Here is a 26,262-nt window from a genome sequence, read left to right as displayed (position 1 = left end):
GTCACTCATGAAATGCACATTTTAATACAGAGTATTTACTAAGTATACAAGAAAAACAACAGAAGCAACAAATTCCACACTTATTAGTAAGTTAAAGACAATTTTTTAAGAGTTCTATATTGAACTCTGGTATATGTAATAGATTAACCCCAGTTACTCTTTTTATGTCCAGTTATTGGTACTGGTCTATCTACTGGTGAGCTCTTAACAAAGTGCTCCAATGCTACCACATATATATTTTTCTTACAGCCTTTTCTTCCTTAGACATATTTTTTCTCTCTTCTGACTTGACTTTAAAATATTCTGCTAATTCCCTGAAGTTACACTTCTTCAAGTCTGTGATCTTTTCTTTTTCCTCTTGGGTCATTACCTATAATGAAAACAAGAGCAAAAAAATAAACTCCCATGAAAAAACATAAGAGTTCAAAATCAGGTTGGATCAATATATGATATCACAGTAAAAGAAAGTTAAATTTTTTGGAATACAAAAGCTGAACAATACAAATTAATAACACTTTTCAAGTGGATCCGAGATTCTTGACAGAAACATGACTTTGTAACTGAGCAGACCAACATATCACATTAAAAGTCCATATAATCATAAGTTAACACTTTAAGTTTATTATTTGATATCTTTCTTGTTCTATGAATTTCATGCAAAGCTACACAAGGGCTATCTGCACTAGCTCTAGCTGTCTCTAATTTAGCAGTGTAAGACTAGAGAGAAAGCAAGTAGTAACCCCCCACACACACACAGCCAACTCTTGGGCTACTCTTTTATCAACAAATAATGGGATTTACCACCATATTATTATATCCCCATGGCTGAAAAGATGAGCTTGTTTGGTGTGATGGGGAATAGAACCAGCAACTCTGAGATTATGAGTCGAGTGCTCAAACCACTCGGCCATTTCATACCTTAATGCAAAAAAAAAGTTACAAGTCACCTCTGCTATACTGGGGAAAATATTTATCAAATAAGTGAAAATGAAACTCCACATTTCACAAAAACATTTTCCTACTATTCATGATGACAAATGTTCTTGATAAAAATTTTAAAATTATTCAAATGTTTGTTTCTATTTTTTATTCACATTCTGAATTATCAGATAAAAGAATAATTAAGATCTGTACTGAGCAATTGCTTGGTACTTAAAATAAGTAGAAAAGAAACAACTTTTTATTTTTCTCTCTTTACACACAAGGGTCTGAGAAAATCTAACTGGTTTCTAAAGAAAAAAGGCTGGATTCTCAATAGTAACATCATCACTGCAAAAGTGGTGACAATAACACTAAGATTTTGTATTGTTGTAGTCAAGACCTCAATGTCTGAGACCGAGACCTTGTAATAAACTACACAATGAAAAATAAAGCAAGAAGAATAAATATCACGTGCATCAAACAAACTTTATTAAGATTTTAACTGAAAATCTTTAACATGTTAACCCCATGTCTAAATATGAAGAAAAAACAATGAAAAAAAAAACACAACAAAAGAACTAAAAGACATCAGAGGACAGTAAATAATATAAAAGAAAAACGTTTGTAGTATTTCAAAATTTATGGGATCGGTAAATTATTTCTGATCCCTGAAGCCAAATAGGAACACAACAGATCTATTAGACATGTTGAAAATCAGAGACAATTGCTTACAATCAGTGAATTATTTATGATCTCTGAAGCCAAACAGGATCATAACAGATCTACCAGACATGTTGAAAACCACAGATAATTGCTCACATTTAACATATGTGCACCAAATGAAGTTCATAAAACTTCAAAATGTCTGTCTTTAATTAGCAATTAATTTTGAATAGCACATGTTACTATTAGGGTAGATCTAAATAATGATAAAACTTTTAAGTTTAGCCAGTCTTGTGTTTGAGACCTGTAAAATATCAAAGCTCAAACGGCCAAAATCAAGACCTTACAAAGGGTGGTTTTGAGATCCACAAAATTGGTAGTCTGGTCATATGATAGTGATGTTAATAATACTAGGTTTTTTTGTAATCACTTAACAACATGAAAGTGGTCATAAGAATAATAAGTTCTTTGTATTATGGTAACATATTTATTTAGTTATATTAATGGCCAGGCTGATTTTTAGTTTTCCTCTAAGTGCAAAGCGTGCTCTGGTTTAAAGTTAATATTAATCATCATGATGAAAGTAATAAGTTTGTTTGTTTTTTGTATTTTGCCCAAAGCTACACAAGGGCTATCTGCATTAGCCGTCCCTAATTAAGCAGTGTGAGACTAGAGAGAAGGCAGCTAGTCATCACCATCCACCAACAACTCTTGGGCTACTCTTTTATCAATGAATAGTGGGATTTACTGGCACATTTTAATGCCCCAATGGCTGAAAGGGCGAGCACGTTTGGTGTGACTGGGATTCAAACCTGTTACCCTCAGATTATGAGTTGAATGCCTTAACCCACCTGGCCATGCCAAGCTGTAAGTAATAAGAAAAAAACAGGTTCTTGGTATTATGGCTACATTATCAGTTTAAAAACTACAATGACAAAATTAGGTTGTCAATTATTAGTTAGTCACTATTTTATCAGTTAATGTCATGTTGATGATTAGGTTTTCAACAGTAGGGTAAAAACATTATTAAGTGTGTGAAGATTTGGAAAAAATATGCTTAGCTTACATAACTTCTCCCCCTTTGTAAAGGATGAAGTTTGTTGTTTTCACACTATTTAATTTATAACAGATAATTTCAAGTGTATTACCAGTATTAAAAAACAACAACAAAAAATCTTAAAGAGAACTTAGAGCATTTGGTATCTGAAAATTATATAATGTCAAGAATTAAAAAATGCTGTGTATATCTAGTTAATATACCCTATAAATAAATCTATGTTGGTCTCTAATAAGTAGAAAATTGAAATTAGGTGCATACAAAAGTATGAGGTTTCTATAACTGATTTGGACTTGTGGAATTCATTGAAGACATAACTAGCAGTTAAAAATGAAGAAAATTCTTACTAGTTGGTTACAGAAAATAAATGTTCAACCTACTTTCCTCCAGTCCTTGAAAAAATTTTTGTTGAAAATATCTTTGGTAACATAATCATGGTCCAGCATTCTGGCATAAAATCCTGCTACTTCTTCAGCTTCTGGACTTAAGACCATATGTTTACCTAATAAAAAAGTATTTTAGTTTAATGTGTTTACACAAAAAAATTAGTAAACAAAATTTTATAAAATTTTATATTATACCCAGTTTAGAACTTTTAACCTTTTAAGAGTAAGGTTGATGCAATAGATCGATGTTATGTGTACAATGCTGTAAAGATTATAGTTCCATATTTATTAATTGTATCTTCACAAAATTAGTTAAACCTTTAGTAAACATTAAAAATCATATATACTAGACACTAGAATAAAATGTCCCAAAACTACTATACCTGGCTTTCTATGTAAGTTATAAATAGGTTAAAAAATGTTCTATTAGCACAACAATGATCATGGAATGAAAATCTTCGAACCACTCAAATATCTAGTTGATAAAACTGACTCAATGAAATGCTGATTCATGTAAAATAAAAAACATCCTTTTTATTGGTTATAGATATATCCATCAATGATGTAATCTGAAATTTGATTAAAAAAATAATATAAAACATCAGAGAGAGAGGAAAAGTTCCTATCATGGTCTTTAACAAATTTACTGATACCTCAATAGTAGCATCTTTTAGAATTTAGAAAAGTATTAAGTGAAGAAATCACATGTGATATGCATCAACTGACAATTTGACAGTTGAGAATTTTTTAATGTTTCTTTTTGAAATTAAGAAGTTAAAAGTTTATTTTAAAATCTGAGTTATTTACTGCATTTTCATGCACAGTTATTGATAGGTAATACACTGATATTAAAGATGTTCAATCAATTTATGAATGTAATACTGTAAAAGGTCATTTGACAACTCTACTCTCAAAGGGTTAAAGTAGTAACACATTAACCCTACGGAAACAAGGATCACATATTTTATATGACCTTGTAATCACCATGAAAGTATACATACTACAATTATAAAGGTACTTAATGTATCTTTAAGAAATGTGGCAAATTCTTACTAAGCATTATAACAATTTTATACACACAAAAAAACAGACTGTTTCAATTAATTATTTTTATTAAAGATCTGTCCACAAATATATGGAGTAGGTGAGTTGTTCCAAGACTGATTTTTTTATGTTAAAACTGAAAATTTTTAAGTTTTATTTGCACAACCTTTGAAATATCCTAAATAAATATCAAACATTTATGTTCCAGTAAATCTTTATATTTTATGTAATTTTCTTTAATGTAACTCTGTAAAACCTTAGTTTGATTAACCTAGTAACCACCATAAAAATACAAAATATCTCTAAATTAGCCTTAATGCACCTATGAACAGTAAATAATAAAATGTACAAAGCAAGCAACATTTCACAACTTTTCTAATTTAATCGACTTCCGAATTAAGACAAGAAGGCTTAAAATAATTCTTTGAAATGTTTAATCTGAGCACTGCAAGATAAAATTTTCAAACCAAATAAAAACTTGACAATACTTTGTACTGAAAACAATAAAGAATTATATGTCACTATATACATAAAAAGTTAGCCTTTCTATTAGTTATAAATGATATAAAATGTTAGACAGAGGTACCAACAACCTGTGAAAGAAAGGCTGTGGCAGGTTAGATTTTCCAGTTTATGACTCCATAAACAAAGACGAATGAAGGCTATAAGAATTAGACTTTGCCTTAGTGGTATCAGTATTACAATGAGTAATTTATATTAATTCCCATACTTCAGAGAGGAGTGGGAAGTAAATCAGAAAACGAGGAGAGACCTAGAGAACAAATGCCATGATTCTCATATCTAGAGGGCTTGAGGATTTATTTAAATATATCCCTATTAAACTAAGAAATTAAAACTTCACTAAACTTTGTTTTGATGCAATATTTATTCAAATATTACACTGATAATAAATTAGTTTAATTATATTTTGAATGTAACTCAGTTAGAGGTTATGACATACACACTATGACTTACCTCTAGTGACATGGTAACTTTTTTGCAAAACAAAGTTGATCTAGCAAGACTAATACAACTACACATTATAAGTTTTCTTCTGGGTATAGCAATAAAAGGTTATTTTTTACTTTCTCAGAGAATTATGGATTATGAATTTGTCAAACATGTGACAACTTTCTGAACTAGCTGCACACATCTCCTTTAAACCGATATATTGCTATGAGATTTTCAATCAACTGTTGTCTTTCACAATTTGTAGTGTACACTAAAGGAATCTGTATCTCAGAATGGCTGGTATGGTTATTAAAATGTTTATTGATAAGAAGAGAACAACATTTTGACCTTCCTAGGTCATCTTCAGGTTAACAAAGAGAGTTTGCAACTAACTGTTGCTGGATACATCTTAGGGACAAGAGCATAAAAAAGTATGGAATTGTAGGGGCGTTGCATTTGGATGGTAGGTTACTAATTAGCATAGATATAAAGGTGTTCCTTTATAGTGATTTAATGTTGGTTTCAGTTGCTGTGTAAGTAGGGCTTTTTTGATTTTGCATTTTTTATTTCAAGTGGGTTTTTCATCATCAAGAATTACTGAAGGAATTCACATATTTTAATAATATAGTTACAAACCAATGAGCTTGAGAATCCAAATAATAATAAAAGAACTCTTATTTCAACTGTTTCCCCTTTCAAGCTTCTTTAAGGCTAGTACATTAGACGGTTTTAATGTGTTAGCCTTGAAAAAGCCCCAAAGGCCAAACATCAGTTGAAATAAAAGTTATTTTATAACTACTTGGAGTTCAAAGGTCATTTGTTTATAACTATATTATCAAAACAACTTATTTGATTTGCTATCAACTTCAAAAAAATGTTTTAATTGCATTCTCTTGCTATATCTTGTTATCCAAAAACTGAAATCATTTACATTTCAACTTCACTTTCTAGATTTCACAATAATTTTCCAAATCACGATCTGCTATTACAAATTACATCACGCATCTATATCGATAAGTTACATATAACTGATACTTGAAGCTGTTAGTATTTGGTGAAAATCCATAACTACAGACTTGAGAAAAAAACAAGACAATCGTATATTTCACAAATATGTCATTTGCTATTAGCACAGGCTAATATTTAAAAACAAATACAGGAAAAGTTCTAAATAATAACAGTAACTCAAGATCATCCTCACTTCTTATGTTACATGTCTCTAGATGAATGTCAAGGTTATTTTTGGTTCTTTGTTTAAACACACATATAAACCATACTACCAAACATTTCAGTCTGTACTTAATGATGCCTTTACCGGCAAAACCACAGCTGAAATAAATTATTTATTTTTGAAACATACAATTTTCTACTTGTTATCCTTAATTCTGCAGACAAGTTTATGGATAATCCCTCAGAGGACAATACAAACATTCTTAATTTTGAAACAATATATTCAATAATGCAATTACAGTCTAGTAATACTTTAAACATCACCTACCTTCATAATAAAACTTGATTGATTTTGGTAGTGGCTCATAAGAGGGTGCAAGGACAGGACCATTGTGTTGAAGTGTCTTCCATTTTACACCCTCAGCATGTTTTTCTTCCTCCCACCTTTGTAAAGTAAACATGCAAGTTTTCTAATGAATAATGTATAACATTTTAACTTTTTCTTTTTAATGAAATGTTAAAATGAAACCAAAATTGGAATACTTATTTCACAATAAATTCTTGGAAAAATATAAAATACTCTGAAATTGGTTAGCTGAATTTTTAACGGATCTTGTCACATAATCAGACAACCAGAAAACTTGCAACAATTAAGGGACATTTCCTGCCTTCTGCATTTTATTATTCTGTGTTCTTTACCACATAAAAATTACTTAATGCAATAGTACCATTAGTACAAAAAAATTAGTGTTAAGTTTCCTGGACAGTTGACGACAACAACAACAAAAACACCTAGGTAAGAATCTTAGTTCCTGTGTTTTCATGTGTATTCTTTATTTATTATTATAAAAGTAACTAAAATATAGAAATTAGAAATATTTTTCATTAGATAAGGTAAAATGAATAATAATACAAAATCTGTTCACACAGTATGTCAATGAGCAACTTGTATTATGTAATCCAATAGAATAATGTGGGATACACATTTGACTTTATGATTTACAACTTATGGGGTAAAAACATATGTTAGACATGGTTCAAAAGACAAGAAAACAATAAAATTTAAGTATAAACAAATGTAGTTTGATGTTATAATTTGAAGACATTTTCAAAAGAGAAAAAATGTATATTTTTTTAAAATTTGTTTTTGGTGATCATAGGTTGGTCAAATTGACCTAATGTGATATAGTGTTGGAGTAGAGAAAAATAACAGTTTTTCTGAAAAAATGCTTGAAAGTTATTTGGGACCATGGTTCATATTAGAACCTTTTTCTAAACATGTTCAGAATGTTTTTCAAGCACATTTTTGGATGAAAAAATCTACAAATTCAACTGGATTCCAACGAAATTTCAAAAAATTCCTATTCATTTGAGGAATGAAAAGAAATGAAAAACTTTATTTATTATGGTCAAATATACAACATTCATTTAAGTTACATATATGAATATATTCAGCTATTATAAAATTTTCAAATACTTTTGCATAAAAGGCCCCCTTTTGACGTCTCGAGCCCTTAAAATTCCATTTTCAATTTCAAGGACTTTTAAGGGTGCATATTAAGAAGTTTTATAAGTTACACAAATGAAATTTTAGATATTTAAAATAAAAAAAAGTATTTTTAACCTAAATATAAAAATTACTTTACAGTCGAAGCAGTCAGCAGTTTGAATTCACATATTCATATAGAAAATACTCTATTAAAAATCTAATTTTTTGGTTTACAAGAAGCTGTATAATGATTACTAAAAGTTTGAAAAATTAAGTGAAGATACATAAAACATATTAGAAGTTATAGTATGAAAGCTATAAAGGTCAATTTGGGATCATGAACTTGACTGATTTGAGCAAGCAAGAATTAAAACTGAAATAATCAGTAAAGTAATGAAAGAAACAAACACACACTCACACTGTTGTTTTCACAACTTAAGCATACAGAAAATATTTTACATTACTTCTTAAAAATAAAGTTTTAAAAACACAAGTCTTTGTTCTAGAGTAACAAATTTAATTAAACAACACCAACCATTTCCAAACGTCTTGTTCTTCCTTTTCTTTTCCTGTTTTCCTTGAGTCGCTTGTTTGTGTGGATTCCTTTTTTATCTTTTTGTCTTCTTTTTCACTTTTTTAATTGGCTAATGGTGCAAAATGTTTAATACAAAACTGAGAACATGATATACCTTTCGAACAAACAAACACTTTCTGAAGAATAAATAATCAGACTCCTCACAATATTTCTATAATACAACTTAATAATTTAAAACACAGTATATATATTATTTAGTACATATGTTATGAATACCTACATTAGCAATCAAGATAGAGCTTGGTCTCAGTTTTATAACTGTTCATTATACAACTTCACTCATTGTTTATACAAATTGTTTTATTTCGAGATAATTAATTTATTTATGCAAAACCTACATAAAATAAATACTTGAGAACTACAAAGCAGAAGCACTGTGATTACCATTAAAATTAAGAAAAATGATAAATAAATGTTATAGAATCAAAAGTAATTTACCTGCAGAGCTGACTTGATTTATATCATACATCAGTTTGTGTAATAGCAAATTCTGTTCATCATTCTATCTTGCTAAATCTCAAACACTTGATCTAGTCATGGATCTCAAACATGTACATTGTTTCATATGATCTAACAAATTTCTTTCAATGAGCTTAGTACAGCTTTGCTGACAACTGATTTGCTTTCTCTTTTATTATTAAAGAATATTTACCAATAATATTGCAAGGATTAGAAACTTTGTATATGGACTGTTTATTAAAATTTCACTTATTCAAACAATTATGAAGTATTCTGCCAATTACATATTAAATTATTTTTGCTTAAGATTTCACTTATATTATAAAATTCTTTATCTAAAACTTCATAAGTACTATATATTTTATATTTACAATGATTAAACTGATGGTGGTGCTAAGAGTTCCAGATTGGCACATTCTTTAGTCAATCCTTTTCTTTGCTATCAAGAAAAACAAAGAACTGAAAAATTTTTTGCATTCTTTTGAACCACTTTACTATAAATATACAGATGATACTTTTACCATTTGGAGAAATTCTAATCAATTTTCTAAGTTTCTTGAGTACTTGAATAGTAAACATAACAGTACAAAATTCATTGCTGAACATTAACAAGATCAAGACTTTTATTTCATATACAATGATTCATAAAATTAATGGCAAATTCCACTGTGAAGTATACCATAAAAAAAAAAAAGTCTTGCTGATAGGACTCTAACTTAGCATAATTTGTATGAAATGTTTTATAAAAAAATTTGGTTAACCTTTCCACCCTGAGTTATTCTTTACTATGCATAACTTTGTACAAAACTTGGGGGTCAAAATTTTATTAAATTACTTTATGTTTATATTATACCAATTAGTATAGTACAAAATTTTAGCTAATAATCTATTTTTAATAGTAAATACGTTTTAGGTTCCTATTCTACAACCCTCGGTGGACTCAGCAGATAGCCTGATGTAGCTTTGCTATAAGAAAACACACACCTATTTTGCAAAGGAATATATATATATAAAGAAAAAAAAATCCTAAATTTACCCTACTTTGACATGTGATATACTTTCTCAACATCTTGTTTTCTCTATTTCATCCAACAACCCTTGAAATATATAAAATTAAATATAAATTACTTATTGTAGATTTACCATTGTTCAGACAAACCATAATTTTTTTAGTCTTTAATTTTGTGTGGTTATAGAGTTACTAAAGAGAAAATTATACCCTCCTGTCATATCTTTTCTTTCAATATTTGTTAATAGATCTCTCTTAAATTTAATTACTTATAACCAATAGAAAGTCAAGGTTTTAATCTATCAAATGACCTATTGTATAACATTGAGTTCTGAATAGATATGTGTCAGTATTGCTCAGAGTACAAGCAATGTACCCATGAGAAAATTGACAACTAGCTTGGATGAATTTGTAATGGCTCTTGTTGAATAGTTAGAAATCCAGAAAAATCCTCCATAGACAAGACTGGGTAAGTATTTTATTTCGTTTTTCATGCTTATTTTTATAAAAGAAACTAAAATGTAAAAATAATGGTCTTTTTAGGTTACTTAGAATGAAATTAAGTAAAATAAATAATAATATAATAAGAATGTTTCATGAGGCATGTAGATAATGCAATTTGATAGCATAACATGAGTTGCATGAGTCCTGAGAGGTTTACAACTTATAATGGTGCAGACAATACTTAGACATGGTTCAAAGGGCAATCAAACTGGCAATAAAACAAAAAAGTTAAATAATAAATATATACATACTGTTATGAGCTTAAAGCTAATTAGGATAAACAAGTGAAGTTTCATGTTACAATTTAAAGTAATTCTAAAAATTAGAATTACTCAAACAGTCAAGTGTTTGAGTGTATTTTATTATAGCAAAGCCACACAGAACTATCTGCTGCATCCAGTAGGGTGAATCACACCCTTAATGTCAGCATTGTAAACCTGCAGACTGAATGCTGTCCCACAGGACGATAAGAGTTAGGCTAGAGAAAATAATAGATGAAATATAAAGTTTTAGTGAAAAGACACATTTGAAATTTATTTATGAGGCTTCTGAGATACAGAAAAGTATATTTAATCTTTTCACATGAACTATTCAAAGCAAATACTTGATATATTCATGGACAATTTTTTTTGTTTAGTTTATTTAAAATACTTCACTAAAAATATGACTTTTTGTATGTTAAGATTTACACACTATATTGAAAGATAGAAGTATTAAATCTATAAAGCCTTTAAATGAGTACAAAGAGGTCTTGTGGTCAGTCATATTGATGAAGCCTGTGTTGAGAGAGTTAAAGTTTTATTTCATCATACATACAAGTAATATAGTAGGTACAAAGTTTTATATAAATAATTTAAAAACATCAAAGAGTTCTTATGCAATATTTTTTTATATAAATGTTACTGCTAGAATTCTTCATAATTGTTTTTAAATGTGGAGTTTTAGTAAACCATCCATAAATGAAATTTCCACATATTCTGGTGTTATAACCTTGCAATATACAGTAAATATTCCTTAACTATGAAAATAAATCAGTTAAAAAATGTACTCTGTAAGGCATACCTTCTAAAGCAGTTAAAGTGTATTTTAACCTTGTTAAAAATTTAATGGACTGCATTAGAGTCACCTAATTTAATTTATTTGTCTTTGCTATCAGCGAGGCAACATCCTGCAGGTCAATTAAAAGAAAATTATTAAATTTGTGTGAAAGAACACTGAATGTACTTGAACATGTTCTTGATGAGTATGATGTAGTCATTCATTCAACTCATTTCAAAATCTTAGTAAGGGCCAACAACGAACAAAATATCCAAACCAAAGAGAGCTTGCTCAGACATAAACTAAGGCATGAAATTACCCAAGTCAGCACCACACGTAAATTACTTTTGGTTCTATACCAATAAAATATTAAATACACTATTCAGCATGAGCACCTACATTTATTTCTAATATTATCTATACTTACCTTTAAATCTTCATCATCTGTTTTTCTTTTTCTGTTCTCTGCTTCTTTATGGTGTTTATCTTTTTTTTCTGTCTTTATTTTTATTCTTTCTTCTGAGTGTTCAACCTTAATTTTCTTAACTTTTTCTGCCCTATATTTCACAAAGAATAAAGACTTGTTAGTGTCAAACAACCTGTAATGTATATTCTAATCTACTAAAGCTCATACACTTAATGCTAATCAAGTCACACCTTTTTAACATCCTACCCAAAAGTACTGATTTATAATAACATAGGTACATCAAGTCCATGAGCAACACAGTCTTATAGGATAGGAAATTTCCTTTCTATTTCAAGTATCGTAGCTTTGCAAATATAGCAGTCACCTCCATGATTTCTATGCTCAAGCCAGACCAATAAAATTCCAAAAGCAAAGACTTTTTTTTTCCCTTTAGTTCACTGCCTCAACTCTTCAACACAAATGGTGCAAACTTTGTGCACAGCCCATGATGATTTGTCTTGGTTTTCAGTTTTTATTCCAAAATATGTGTAACATGTTTTTCTGATGAATTCTGTAACATCTCACCTTTGTTTCTGTACCACAAATACAACAGAATATGTTTAGGTTATCTACACAACCTCTTGCTGCCATAATAATGAACAGATAATATATATATATGTATATACCACGTACCACCAGTGGTGTATTTCTTGTACTTCTAGAAAAATCCACACCCGATAGTTGTCAACATCCTAAGCACAACAAAATGTGACCCGATTGCAATGCAAATGATCCACTTACACAAAAGTACATACAGCATTTTGTGAAAAGTCTGTATATGATGGAGAAAAGATGATATTTTCAATTTCAGCATACAGGAATTACTGTGGAACATGTCAGCATACAATTACTGTAGAACATACAAAATATCCAAAACAATAAAAACTTTTGCAGGCCTGTGTAACTTTCACTTAAATTTGTGTTATGATTGTTAAACACCTGAGGAAGTATGTTTGGAAAGATTTATAGCAAGACAACGTAGGTTCACTATGAGCATATATAGTGAACAAATATAGAAATCAACAGCTGCACATCATAAGACACTGGTAATAGGCCTTTTTATTGTTATAAACTACATTATTAATCTGGTGCCTTAGGGATTTTCAAGAATTACAATAATATATTTGTTATATCCATTGCCACAAACATGTTCTGCTCAATCTTGAGTTCTTCAAGCCAGCTGGGATACAACAAACATAGTAAAAGTTAGAATTTGTATAAACCATTTGGTACAACATATTATAATGACGTATACTATTTACAAGCCAGGATAGAATGATTACAATTGCACTTCTCATAAAGCATATTATATGTTTTAAACACCATTTTCTTAATTCGTTATGGGTTCAGTCAATTCAGCTGAGTTTGTGACCTCAAATTAACCTTTAATTGTAACTTGTAATATGTCTTACGTACCTTCAAAAATTTTGCAAGCTTAAATAAACAATCTAGTCTTTTGTAGACAAATAATGAGAATTTTTAATTAAGTATTTTTACTAAAAAGTTCCCCATATATATATATATATATATATATATAGTCAAAGCAATTTCCATATTAATACCAAAAGTACTTCTCATCCAAAAATTATCAAATTTCATTTGCATAATGGTTAAAACATCTAATTAAATTTCAAATGTTTTTTGATCTAAATAACTTTTCTATTATATTTGGAGAATGCCCATCTTGTAATTAAGCGATTCATATGTGGACATTATTGGTGCGTAATGGACAATCTGTTTTATGAGTTTGGGGATGCAGTATATTTGTGGTGTCGTGAGTGGGTTTTACGTGGTACAAATTGTGTTGGCTTTTTTCATTTGTAACAGTTCGTCGTGTGTCTTTGTTGGGTTTGTGTGTATAGGTTTAAGATTTGTTAGGTGTCATAGGAAATGTATTCATTGTGTTCATTATGATCGTTAATCTGCTTTTAAATAAATGTTTTGTCTTGTTTTTAGGTGTTAATGTCTTTTTTTTTTTTGTTTTCAGTTTTCTGTTTTGTGAAATTATGTTGATGGTTTTGTGATTCTTTGAAAAAAATCGTTTAAGATGTTGTTTTTAGGTGTTTCTGAAAATATAAATTTGTAATTTTACCTGGGAAGGTTGGCTGTTGGATGTCAATAAAATTATCTAAGTTGTCTTCTTTCTGTTGGTTGTTTTTAGTTGTTTCCTTGTTTTGTTCTCTGTAGAAAGTATCACAAGTCAAAAATTTTGCAAGCTTAAATAAACAATCTAGTCTTTTGTAGACAAATAATGAGAATTTTTAATTAAGTATTTTTACTAAAAAGTTCCCCATATATATATATATATATATATAGTCAAAGCAATTTCCATATTAATACCAAAAGTACTTCTCATCCAAAAATTATCAAATTTCATTTGCATAATGGTTAAAACATCCTAATTAAATTTCAAATGTTTTTTTCTAAATAACTTTTTCTATTATTTTCTCTACCTGTGTAGAGGGTTGGTAAATTTGAACAAAATTGTAACCACCATAAAACAATATCAAAAAATGTTACTTTTTTTTTTTTTTTTCTAGAATGTCCTGAAAATGTAAAGTGGGTTTGTTAATCCAAAGTTTAAAGTTCATAACAGTATACATGTTTTCATTTAAAAATTTATCATTTTATTGCCTTTTGAACTGTGTCTAAATAATAACCCCTACCATACAAGATGTAAATCACTTGGCAAACATGTAGCTTAAGTTTCCCTGATGAATTAAATAACACACAAGCTAAAGGAGATTGACAAATTCTAAAAAAATGTTTCTGTACAAAATTAAGAGCATAAAATTTATAATATTAAAATTTCATTTATTAACTATGTTCTGATGCCAAATTTTATTCGTATACCATGGTAACAGATTAGTATAATTAAATATTTAATATAACTCAGTAAAACCTCATGGTTGGTGCACAAAAGGGTATGTTTATAGAAACAGTTAAACTAGTCCCCTTAGTAATTTTTGTGAATAATAGTATTCCAAATATCCCAGATGACCTGAAAAGTTTCTCATTAAATGAAAAAAGTTGCTGGATTTGACAAACGTAGTGTGGTTGGAATACTATTATTATACCCTCTTTTAATCTATATAAATAAACATATGTGTGTGTATATATTTCCTTATACATTTCCACATTTCTTGATCAATCAGCATCAGACTTGATACAGTCACAGAGGATAAGATCATGAAGGAATGGTAGTGGTGGATCCCCCATCTAATTTCATATAGATAAAAGTTTTGAAAACTTTTTCTTTTATTTCAGTATTAGTACCTTCATGTATTTTTATGACACTTTTAATGTTTATGCTAAGAAAAACACAGAAGCACAAAGTTCCGGTCCTTTGTTACGAATGAGTTTTTTTATTTCACCCATCCAATGGATGGGTACTCTAACTACTTCTTAATAAACCCTAATAGACTAGACTGAAAATGTAGTGTAGAAAAATGTAATAGGTCTAATACTAGTGCATTATGACAAATATAATTGTAATCATTCTATATGAGCTATAGAATATAACTATACTAAAAACATTTTTTTGAAATCTAATTATCATGTCATAGTGAATTCTATACCTGAAATTTATATGTTTTAATTATTACTGATAAGTTATTCAGGTCAATGGTAGATTGGTTAGCATGGTAGATCATTAATAGTCAACTATATAATACTACAGAATATAAAAAAGAATGGGAAAATTTGGCTATGGAAGGAGACTAACTACTGTGTTAACTGAGAACAATAATTTTATACCGTGCAGCCAGTGGTTCATCATCTGAATCACCATCTCTTTCCCTCTTAATTTTCACTTCTTTGGTTTTTTCCACCACAACCGTTCTCGCTGCCTAATAATGATAACAGTTTCGTCATTATGTTGACAAATTAACAACTAAAAACTCGAAAGTTTATCTCAAAACAAAACAATAATGTACAATTATTAAATTTTTACAATGGAAAACATAAAATTAACATTGATGTGTCAAAGACTTACAAAATGTTTCCAATTTTGTAATGAAGTACTTTCAATATTTCAGAGGATAAATCCACAAATTTTTAAAATAATGTATAAGCAGGTATGGTTTTAAATATTATCTCAACCTAATTAATTTTGATAAGTTATAAAAGGGCACTAAGTTTTCAACATCATGACATCAAGCCATTTTTTCTAGTCTAGCTTTACTGCAATTTAAAACACAAAATATACCTATAAAGCCAGCATAAAGTTCTATGCATAGTAGAGCTAATATTGTGCATTTTTGAACTCATAATTTATATTTTTCAATTACTACAACTATATATTTAGTCTCAGAAGAATAAAATTTATTTTGAAGCCCCTTCCATGGTATTATATTGCATGTGCTACATATAAAGGCTCTGTTTTACATGTATCATTTGTAATAAATAACATTATAAATGTATAATACTTTTACCTGCTGTAAGATTTCCACAAAACTCTGCAACTTTTATCTACAAATAAATGTATATGCTTATTTACATATTTAAATCTTTAAGCCTGATACACACTTCTCCAACAGACTATGTAATAGAAATTTTCTACAGAATTTTACAAATGTTTTTTCAAAAGAAACAAGACATGCATGTTCACAAAAGATAAAAATAGGCTACAGAAGAAATGCTGTGACAGATAGTATGTCCTCAATCCTTTTTGGATTTAAAAATCATATAAAAATGACACCTAAGTAGAAATGAAAAAAATCTGAAAGATCACAAGTAAAATCTTCTTTTTCTACTTTTACAATACTTGTATACTTAGAGCTAGCAACAAAAACACATTAGGCAACCTTTCAGATCTAGAAATCTTTAATATTCAGATATAAGAAAAATCTTTCTTAAGCCCAGATTTCAGTAATAAACACTTACCAAAGGAACATCATCATCACTTACTGAACCTTCAGGTTCACGTTTTATATTTATTTTCAGAGGGCTTTCTTCTTTCACAATGTGGCTAGAGCGTTCTATCTTATCGCTGTGCACAACCTTTTTCTTAACTTCACTTCTGGTATCTCCTCCTGCTCTTCCTTCTTCCAATTCTTTGGATACATCTTTTTTCTCTCCATGTTCTCTGTTCTTCAATTTGTTTTTCTCATTATTTTCTTTCACTTTAATCTTTTCTTTTTCACTAATATCTTTAAACTTGTTGCTCCCAGATTTAAGTTTTTCAGATGAAGAGCTATGCTTTGACTTTTCACCATGATGTTTGTCGTTCAATTCTTTTGATTCGTGCTCTTTATATTCACTAGGTTTGTGCTTTTCTTCTCTGATTTTCTCTTCTTCTTTCTTTGGTTTTATGATTTCTTTATTTTCCTTTAAATTCACCCCTTCTTTCTTACTGGTTCCTTCACTTTTTAAATTATCTTTTGATTTGAAATCCTTTTTTGCACTATCACCAGTTTTTGAGGAAACACCATCACTAGACTTGTACGATGAATCTTTTGGTTTGATACTTGATTCTTTGGATTTCACACTTCCTTCTTTGGTTTTATGCCCAGTGAAATTTACTTTTTCTTTGTCCTGAGATTTTTCCTTAAGTTTAGAGGAATCACTTTTTTCCTTATGTTTAGAAGAGTCACTATGTTTTATAGATTTAATTTTAGATGAATTTTCTTTTGAGCTTGAAGAATGTTTTAAGTAAACTTTGTCTTCATGATGTTTACTAGAACTGGTTTTATGTGAATGAACTTTGTTGTTATTGTCTTTATTCTCACCAGGCTTCATCAGTTTGATGTCTGATTTACTAGAACTAGACATTCCAGATTTTGTTTTGTGAGGCACATGATTAGACACATCTTTAGACAGGCCATTTGTCACCAGTTTTTGCATTCCCTTCAGATCATCTTTAGAAAGCAAGAAGACACATCATTAATGCTTAACAGAATAGGCATAAAAACAAGATGTGCTTACCACACTAATTAAATTTCCATGAATAGTTTCACATACTACACAGACAATAAGGTGAATATTATTCACATGAATTTGATTAGAACTAATAAAAATTTCCAGTGTTCATAAAAATTAGAAATGTTCAAAATATGTTTCAAGTTTTGTTGAAAAAGAAATACAGATGTAAAGGATTATATTTATACTGCAGCCACTACTTTGGTTGGTAGTTTCAGTGGCTTAAGGAGAAACATGTTTGAAATGAGTTTTTTTTTAGACAGGAGTACAGTTGTGAAAGGTTACATTTCAACTGAAGTGACCACTTTGGTATTTTCAGCAGATAAAAGGGTAATTGCAACAGGCTGAGCAGTCTCCAGCATACAAATATTTGCTACTGTCCTACTTTAGGCAGATATATCACCTAATAATATAATCACTTGAAATTACCCATTTACAAGTTATAAAATAATGATGAATACAGTTATTCTGCATAAGATTTTATAAAAAAAAATGTTAATATACACAAAGTAATACTTTAAAAGTCACTTTTTAAACACTGAAAGTGTATCAGAAACCAAAAGCCCTAAAATTTATGACAAAACTCATCTGAACTGCATACTTTTTTAAATACATCTCCCAATTTGCCCATCTCATTTCTCATGGTTCAATCCAAATGATAATTTCTAGTACTGATTGAAAAGGAATCTTAAGCAACAATTTGTGTGAAAGAAGACAGGGTTAAAACACTGCTTTTATACATCCCTGAGTTTAAGAGGCAGACAAATTGGGAGAAATGTGTAAAAAACAACAAAGGCATCCACAGTTAAGATTTTTTCCCCAATGAGACATTTGAGTTGTTTTTTTTTTTTTTTACATTTTTATGTGGCCTATATATACTGAGAAGCATTAAAAATGCAACAAGCAATAAAACGAGTTGTTTCATACAAGTTGAGCAATAACGGTGTAAACATGTCTGGGTTTTAATCATGAGTATTCTCTGAAAACAATTCAGCCTTTTATAAGTTTAACTTCACTACAAAGAAAGATGCCATAGCTGAAGCAAGAAACCAGAGATCAGGTTGTCAGGATGCTAATGACAGGGATTATGCCAGCCAGGATCGCAGCACACTTTGAGGTGCACCTTCGCGCACGACAATGCACGTCTGCATCTGCAAGGGTATGTACAAACTGTCTGAATGAGAACAAGGCAAATGTTCTGGACTGCCCTCCATATGTGCCCAATATGAATCACATTGAGCATCTCTGGGACATTCAGAATCAGCACATCCGTCATCGGGATCCTACCCCCAGCTCTCTCGCTGAACTATGTGCAGCACTTTTGGCTGAGTGGGACATCATCCCCCAGAGGCAGACTGAGAATCTGGTGACATCTATTCCACACAGGATACAAGCTCTTTTTGGTGGCAAATGGAGAACATACCTGTTATTAGTGTTATGGATGTTGAAATTCTGGTTAAACTGTTTGTGTGCAGTTTCTAATAAAATCTGAATATTGTGTAGTGCAAAGACATGATGATTTCATAATATGTACATTCAAAACTTATGTTTAACCTAGTGTATTAAAATTGTTTAACTGTATGTATGTTGTTGCAGTTTTAATACCTCTCAGTATATTATTAGAGATCCTATAAGTTACAAATTCATAGACCTATTGCATAAAACAGTTTGGAAAAATGAGCTTAAAATGTCAAATGGGAGTTTGAATACTATCAATAGCTCTGGTGCTAAATATCCATACAAAATAGGATGTCTCCCATTCACAAAATAAGACAACAGCAAAATTTTATTCAGTTGTCTGTGAAAGTTGCTTTTCTGTATACTCAACCTTTACGTTGTTCTTCCTTCTAGGTTCACAAACTCTAAAATTCCTCTTCTTTCTGCATCCACAAACATTTTTTTACCATAATCACTAAATTGTACAAGTTTCTTTTATTATTATTAGTTTCTCATCAGCAATATTAGCTAATAGACTTACAACATATTTAATCTATTCTACATATATACGAGGTATGTTAAAAAAATACGCGGCCTGACGTCATAAAACAAAATGTACTTTATTTAGAAGTTACAGGTCTGGGACCCCTTCAAAGTACTCTCCTCCCCAATGCACACACTTATCCCAACGGTGTTTCCACTTGTTGAAACAGTCCTGGTACGCTTCTTTTGTAATGTCCTCCAGCTCCTTCGTCGCATTTGCCTTAATCTCGGGAATCGTCTCAAATCTTCTTCCTTTCAAGGGTCTTTTGAGTTTGGAGAACAAAAAAAAATCGCAAGGAGCAAGGTCAGGTGAGTAGGGGGGTGGGGAAGAACAGTGATCGAGTGTTTGGCCAAAAACTCACGAGTTCGGAGGGCTGAATTTCGCAGCAACGTGGTGCCTCTTCAATTTTTCGGTCAAAATCTCGTAACAAGATCCAACTGATATCCCACACTCTTCAGCAAGCTCCCTGACAGTCAGACGTTGATTTGCCTGCACCAGGGTGTTGATTTTGTCGATGTGTGGGTCGTCAGTTGACGTGGAAGGACGTCCAGGATGCTCATCATCTTCAATGGACTGTCGACCATCCTTAAAACGTTCATGCCACTTGAAACATGCCGTACGCTTCATAGCAACATCACCGTAAAGCCGTGTTAAGCATAGCAAAAGTTTCAGTCGCAGATTTTCCAAGTTTAACACAAAATTTCACAGCAAGTTGTTGCTCCTTCAGGTCATTCATTCTGAAATCTGCCAAATAAAAAAATCGCACTTCACTTAAAACCGTGTAGCTAATACACAAATGAAGATATCTGCAATTGGGAAATGGCGTCGTAATCAGCTGATCTGTGCAAACCTAGCGACACCAAGCAGATTCCCCTGGAACCAACTGGAGCCGCACAATTCAAACAGTCCACGTATTTTTTTAACAGCCCTCGTATTATGATCATTTTACAGAAAAATTACATCTAACATTTTAAAGAAATGTTTTGATTTGTTGACAATGAATAACATATATCATTCATTAAATTGTTACTTAAGTGGATGCAAAATCTTAAAACTTTCTTCAATATAGAAAATATTTTTAAGCAATAAGTTTAAAAGCTTCTCAAATTTCTTTTGTATGGAATTCATTTTGTATGCCCCTTCATGTTGGTATATATTTCATACCTGAAGCTAGGAGCAATACGAAAAACATTGTTTCAGTGTTTTCTTCAAAACAAATAATACAATTTTACTAATAGCTAAAAATTAGCTAATATTTATGCAACCCCAAAATGGATTTTCATTTCCTGTTGTTTGCCTTAACTACTTTTGCATGAAAAATAATCCTTCAATTAGAAAAGTGGTGTGAAATTTGAATAACTACTTTATTTTTTAGTATATTTTTTACATCAGATTAACCTTAATACCAAGGAAACTGGACTTAACCCTTTCCACATGGGTCAAAGGCCATATCATCATGTATTTTTGACTTGCAATCACAAGTTTACTGAACTACTACTTTATGAATTTATGTGAATAAGTTTGCTATCAAGTTGTAGATATAATTCAAATATCAGTATTATACATTATTTAATTTCATAATTTAAAAGTATATATTAAAAAAACCCACCAAAACATCAATTTGTGTGTGAAGTGGTATGCTGAATGCAACACTGGTTCAAATTAGATTTTTGTGATATCAAAATACAAAGTCTAATAGTTTCATACAAATTAGGAAATGCTAGAATATAAAATCAGAACCCATTATCTTTTCTATTTGTTGAGATATCACTTACATATTAAACTGAACAAAATGGTGTCACCTTTTATCTTTTTTGTAAATTCTCCCTTACAATTATATACACTTCTGTATATGACATGTGAACAACCAACCAAAAGCTCAAAATATCCCTCGAGTGGCTTTCTCAGCTATTAAAATGTTACCACGTTCTTTTAACACAAACCTTCAAGCTGGTAAGCTTAGACTTTGGTCTGTTGAATATTTCATATTTTTAGACCCAAACACAGCTTAATTACTAAGCTTGATATATTCTACAGTATTGATATAGTAATTTAAGATTTTTAAAGTTATTTTGAATGTCAGCCCAGCATGACCAAATGGTTAGAGTGCTCAACTTGCAATCCAAGGGACATGGGCTTGAATATTTGTCCTAACAAACAGGCCTGCCCTTTCAGCCATGAAGACATTATAATATGGTGGTTAATCCCATTATTCATTGATAAAAGACTAGCCCAAGAGTTGACAGTAGGTGGTGATGATAAGCTGCTTTCTCTCTAGTCTTCTGCTACTAAATTTGGGATAGCTAGAAAGATAGCCTTTGTATAGCTTTGCACAAAATTCAAAACAAACAAAAATTTATTTCAAATGTATATATAAAACCTAAAAAAAAATTTGTTTTACATTCTCTGTGTGCAAAATTTTATAAGACTTGGTAACCTACAACAAGCAGCAAATGAGTACAAAGGTCATAACCAGAAGAAATAATTGTTTGCTTTACCTCTCTATTTACTGTTCTATGTTTTAAGAAAAGTAAGTTTAAGAATGTATTATTACTATTTACAAATACGTAAATATAGAGGTAAAACAATTATTTCTTCTGGTTATCACCTTTTTACTCATTTTCTGCAACATTAAGTATAACAGCTGAAGTGTGACTGTATGTTACAAAATACCAGTCCACTAAAACACAGCCAAGACAGTTCATGTTATAAAGACTAAAGGCCAGTTTTATGTTATTGAATATGGTAATATGAGTGCAAGTGAACCACACCATCATAACATCTGTATTGTTAGCTGGGCACAGCTGAAAGGTTAATTTAATAAAAATAATAAATATATAGAAATAGGTAATGTCATGAGGTTTAAGATATTTAGTCTAAACATTTGTGTTTTCATGTTATATAATCTGTGGTCATTATAGAATAAAAAAAGTATTACTTATATTTATTTCCTAATTTTTCATGGTGGTTATGAGATGAATAAAACTGACCAACTCAGTACAATGATTCATTAGAGAAAATAACATATAAAATATAAATTTTTCTTAAAAAATGTTTGATAACTATCTGGATTTTATTTATATTTTGCAAGTGAAATCTGAAAAATTTTTGATGCATAAAAGTATTTTAATCTTGAAATGAAAATTACTTATCACATTAACTAGGCAACATGTGAAAAGAAACAGCACTGCTTAACTAACCTTAATATTTAATAAAAAAACATGTGATATGTTGAATATCAAAGCCTTGTAATGTTTACTAATATGGAAGATATACCATGAACACTATAACAAGCACAAAACAATTACAAGGTTGATCCCATGGACCAAGCTTGTACTGAAAGTCAAGAGTTAGAGCAGACACATAACAGAAGATATACAGCCTAAATACCCAACAATATTTACTGTTCATACCAATATATGAATATATGTACAAGCATTTCCCAGGTTATATACAGCTATGCACCCATACAAGTCTCATGTTTTAGATAAAATAGTGACACATCATAGAATGAGAGCAAATCTAAGAGTATATTCTATAACATTATTCCACATACATATGTATAAGTGTGTAGTACATGTATCACACTGCCTGCAAACATGAGCACACAGTATGCACATTATACAATGAACAAATCTCTTCACTGATGATCAACAGTAAACTGATTCCAGAAATAAACTTGAACAACATCTAAGTTGAAAGGCTTCATTCACTCTGATAGAAACAACAACACATACAGTGAAGATATATACAAAGGACACATGAATAACTATCCTGACAGTAGTAAGGCGATATCAGAATTGATAACAGTAACATCTAACTTGATCATTTTCACTCAAACTGGCTCAATCAACAAAACTGCCAATATGAGCAGTGATGACTTTTTACAAGGGACATGTAAATAGCTAATTTGATGGGCTTCACTGTTCTTAATGAAAATGACAGATTTGTCATGTCTGTTTACCACTGTGATTTCTCTAGACAAGCTTCAATGTGCAGAGGAAGCATTTGCCAGATAAACATGTGACTAAGAGAATTAAATCAAGCAACAAAGAGAGCTCAAGTTTTTATACATCTCTTTCAACCCTCCTTTACCATACACAATTAAAATTTGATACATTCATTCAACTTGAGATACTAGATGACTTCTATAACTGATTGGGCACACACTTGTATTCTGAAACCCAAAACTTACAGCGTGTATTTACATTTCTACAATTTATTGTCTAAAGTGGTAACAACTGAAGTCAACAAATTGTTGAGACATACTTTTTTTGTAAAATATTAAAAATATTAAGTTGTCCAGAAATAAATGTCATTTTTGAACTGCAAAGTTTGGTAAAGTGCAAACCAGTATTGTAAAAAATGCTTTAATGAAAGTAAGCACCATTTGCTTCAACACATGCTTGCCAACAGGTAATGATGCCATTTATGTCCCTGCTATGGAAATCAAAGTTTCTATGGTCAATGAACCTCCTGAAAGCTGCTTCTGCTGCTGCCTGGTTTTGAAAGCATTTATTGTTCAAAAAGTTGTCAAAGTGCTTACAAAAATGAAAATCTGTAGGAGAAAGGTCTGGGGAATAAGGTGGATGAGGCAAAACCTCAATTCCCAATTCATTCAATTTTTGGAGTATCATTCTTGACAGGTCTTATAATGCTGATTTTGTTGATCTTCAGTCAGCTCATGCAGAACCCACTTATCCAACTTTTCCGTCTTTCCAATTGCACTCAGGTGGTTGGTAATGCTTGATTTCCTTGTGTGTAGCATTTCTGCAAGCTCATGTACTGTTGTGAGAGGGTTTGTCTCAACTTAATGTGTTTTCACCTAAAAATGGCTTCCTTCCACGACTTTTGTGGTGTTCAAAACTTTCATCTCCATGTCAAAACCTTTGGAAAGAATGCTGAACAGTACGTTCAGTAGCAGATCCATGGCCGAATGCCTGGCTGATGTTCCGTTAAGTTTTGGGAGTTTGAAGTCATAGAGGAAAATCAGACAAAAGTCCTTTTTGTCCATGCTGCCTTAGGAATTGTGAAACTTACTCTGAATAGAGTTGAAACAGCAAACAATTAAGACATCTTGTAAGCAACCACACCAACAACAAGTTACTCAATATTCAGCTTCTAAATATTCAGCAGAACATTACACTTGCTTAACTCAAGGAAAGTAAGATGTTTGTGAATAAAGTTATTTTACTGTTTAGGCTACATTTATTAGAATTAGAACAAAAATAGAAATTCAAAATATTCAGAAATACACAAAATCTTAATCAAATTTATTTGAAGAAAGTGTCCAATGGACAGACTTTCTCAAGCAGTTAAAAGAGAATACCTTTTCACGAAGTTCATTTTCCCCCTTCATTTTTGCATACAATTTGATAGCGTTAATATAACTTAACACTTGCAATGAAGTAGGAATTTCTATTTCTTCACCACTTTTCCACTTTGTTCATCTTCTGAATATCTTGCAATTTTATTATCGATTTTAAAATTTTTTTATCAATTTCTGTTAAAACATTCCTGTCAACATTCACAAAACTTTCTGTGTTCACAGAATCATTTGCATCAATCTCCTCGATCAGAGTTTGGATTTCACTAGTATCATCATAACAAACAACTTCTCCACAATCTCTGCCATTATCAAGAATAAATCCACAGTTTCAAAAGCACTTTATTATGCATTCATCTAACATGTAAATTTTCAGAGTCATTTCAGATGCTCTCTTACAGTCGTTCATGTTTGCAATAATATGCTGCAGCATCAATTTTCTGCATTTCAATTTTATACACTGTATAATTCCATGAACTAGTGGCTGTAGAACTGATATTGTACCTGGAGGTAGAAAGACTAAATGAACACTTGAAGGTTGAACTTTTGGGTGAGAAGTTGCATTATCTAGAAAAAGTAGAATGTCCCTATTTTCTTGTTAAATTCTTTTTTTAATTTGTTCACAGGTTCCTCAATTATAGCACTTGTCACCCACGCTTTATTATTTGCTTTCCATTTCATAGGAAGTTGATTCTTCCTTAAATTTTTGAAACAGCACGAATTTTCACTTTTACTTATTACCTATAGTTTCTCTAGTTTTCCAATCAGCAATTGAGACCAAAAGTACAGTCAATCGTTCTTTCAAGTAGCAACCTCCAGAACATTGTTGGCAGAAAAAAGAACATAATATATTTAACCAATACTTACTGTAACAAACTGTCCAAGAATTCATTAATATTTAAAGTAATTATTAACTAAAAAATAATTTACTAATATTTAAAGAAATTATGAATTAAATAAGAAATTAATATTTAATCAAAAACATTTTTTCTGCCTTACTCAGGTTCTAATCCAACTTGTTGATAGATGAGGTAGGTGAAAGATAGTTTCCATCTGTGTTACATAGATTTTGCCACATAGAGGGCCTTTTCTAAGATAAATCTTAAGATAATGCTGCAAAATTTTGATATTTCTGGCTTGTACAGGTTTCTGCCCTATGCAGTTTCTGGCTTAGACAGGTTTTATTGTACTATCAATTGTGATATCACTTTACTGTCAAGATAGTCGTTTATATGTATTTGATATGTATCTTTACTGTATGTATTGTTGTTTCTGTCAGAGTGA

At 30.5% G+C, this 26,262-nt stretch overlaps 1 protein-coding gene across 1 annotated transcript in view; it reads right to left on the bottom strand.

Annotated features, from left to right (window-relative positions):
- LOC143240351 (DNA topoisomerase I, mitochondrial-like) overlaps nt 1-26,262 on the bottom strand; it is a 58,830-nt gene that overhangs the window by 20,165 nt on the left and 12,403 nt on the right. The window contains 8 exon segments of the mRNA XM_076482661.1: nt 248-370; nt 3,022-3,143; nt 6,521-6,636; nt 8,217-8,308; nt 8,311-8,325; nt 11,714-11,843; nt 15,509-15,600; nt 16,637-17,610. Coding sequence (XP_076338776.1) covers nt 248-370; nt 3,022-3,143; nt 6,521-6,636; nt 8,217-8,308; nt 8,311-8,325; nt 11,714-11,843; nt 15,509-15,600; nt 16,637-17,610 — 1,664 coding nt within the window.

Source organism: Tachypleus tridentatus, chromosome 13 (assembly GCF_004210375.1).
Source record: "Tachypleus tridentatus isolate NWPU-2018 chromosome 13, ASM421037v1, whole genome shotgun sequence".
NCBI lineage: Eukaryota > Metazoa > Arthropoda > Merostomata > Xiphosura > Limulidae > Tachypleus > Tachypleus tridentatus.
This window is presented reverse-complemented; position numbering and strand designations above follow the sequence as displayed.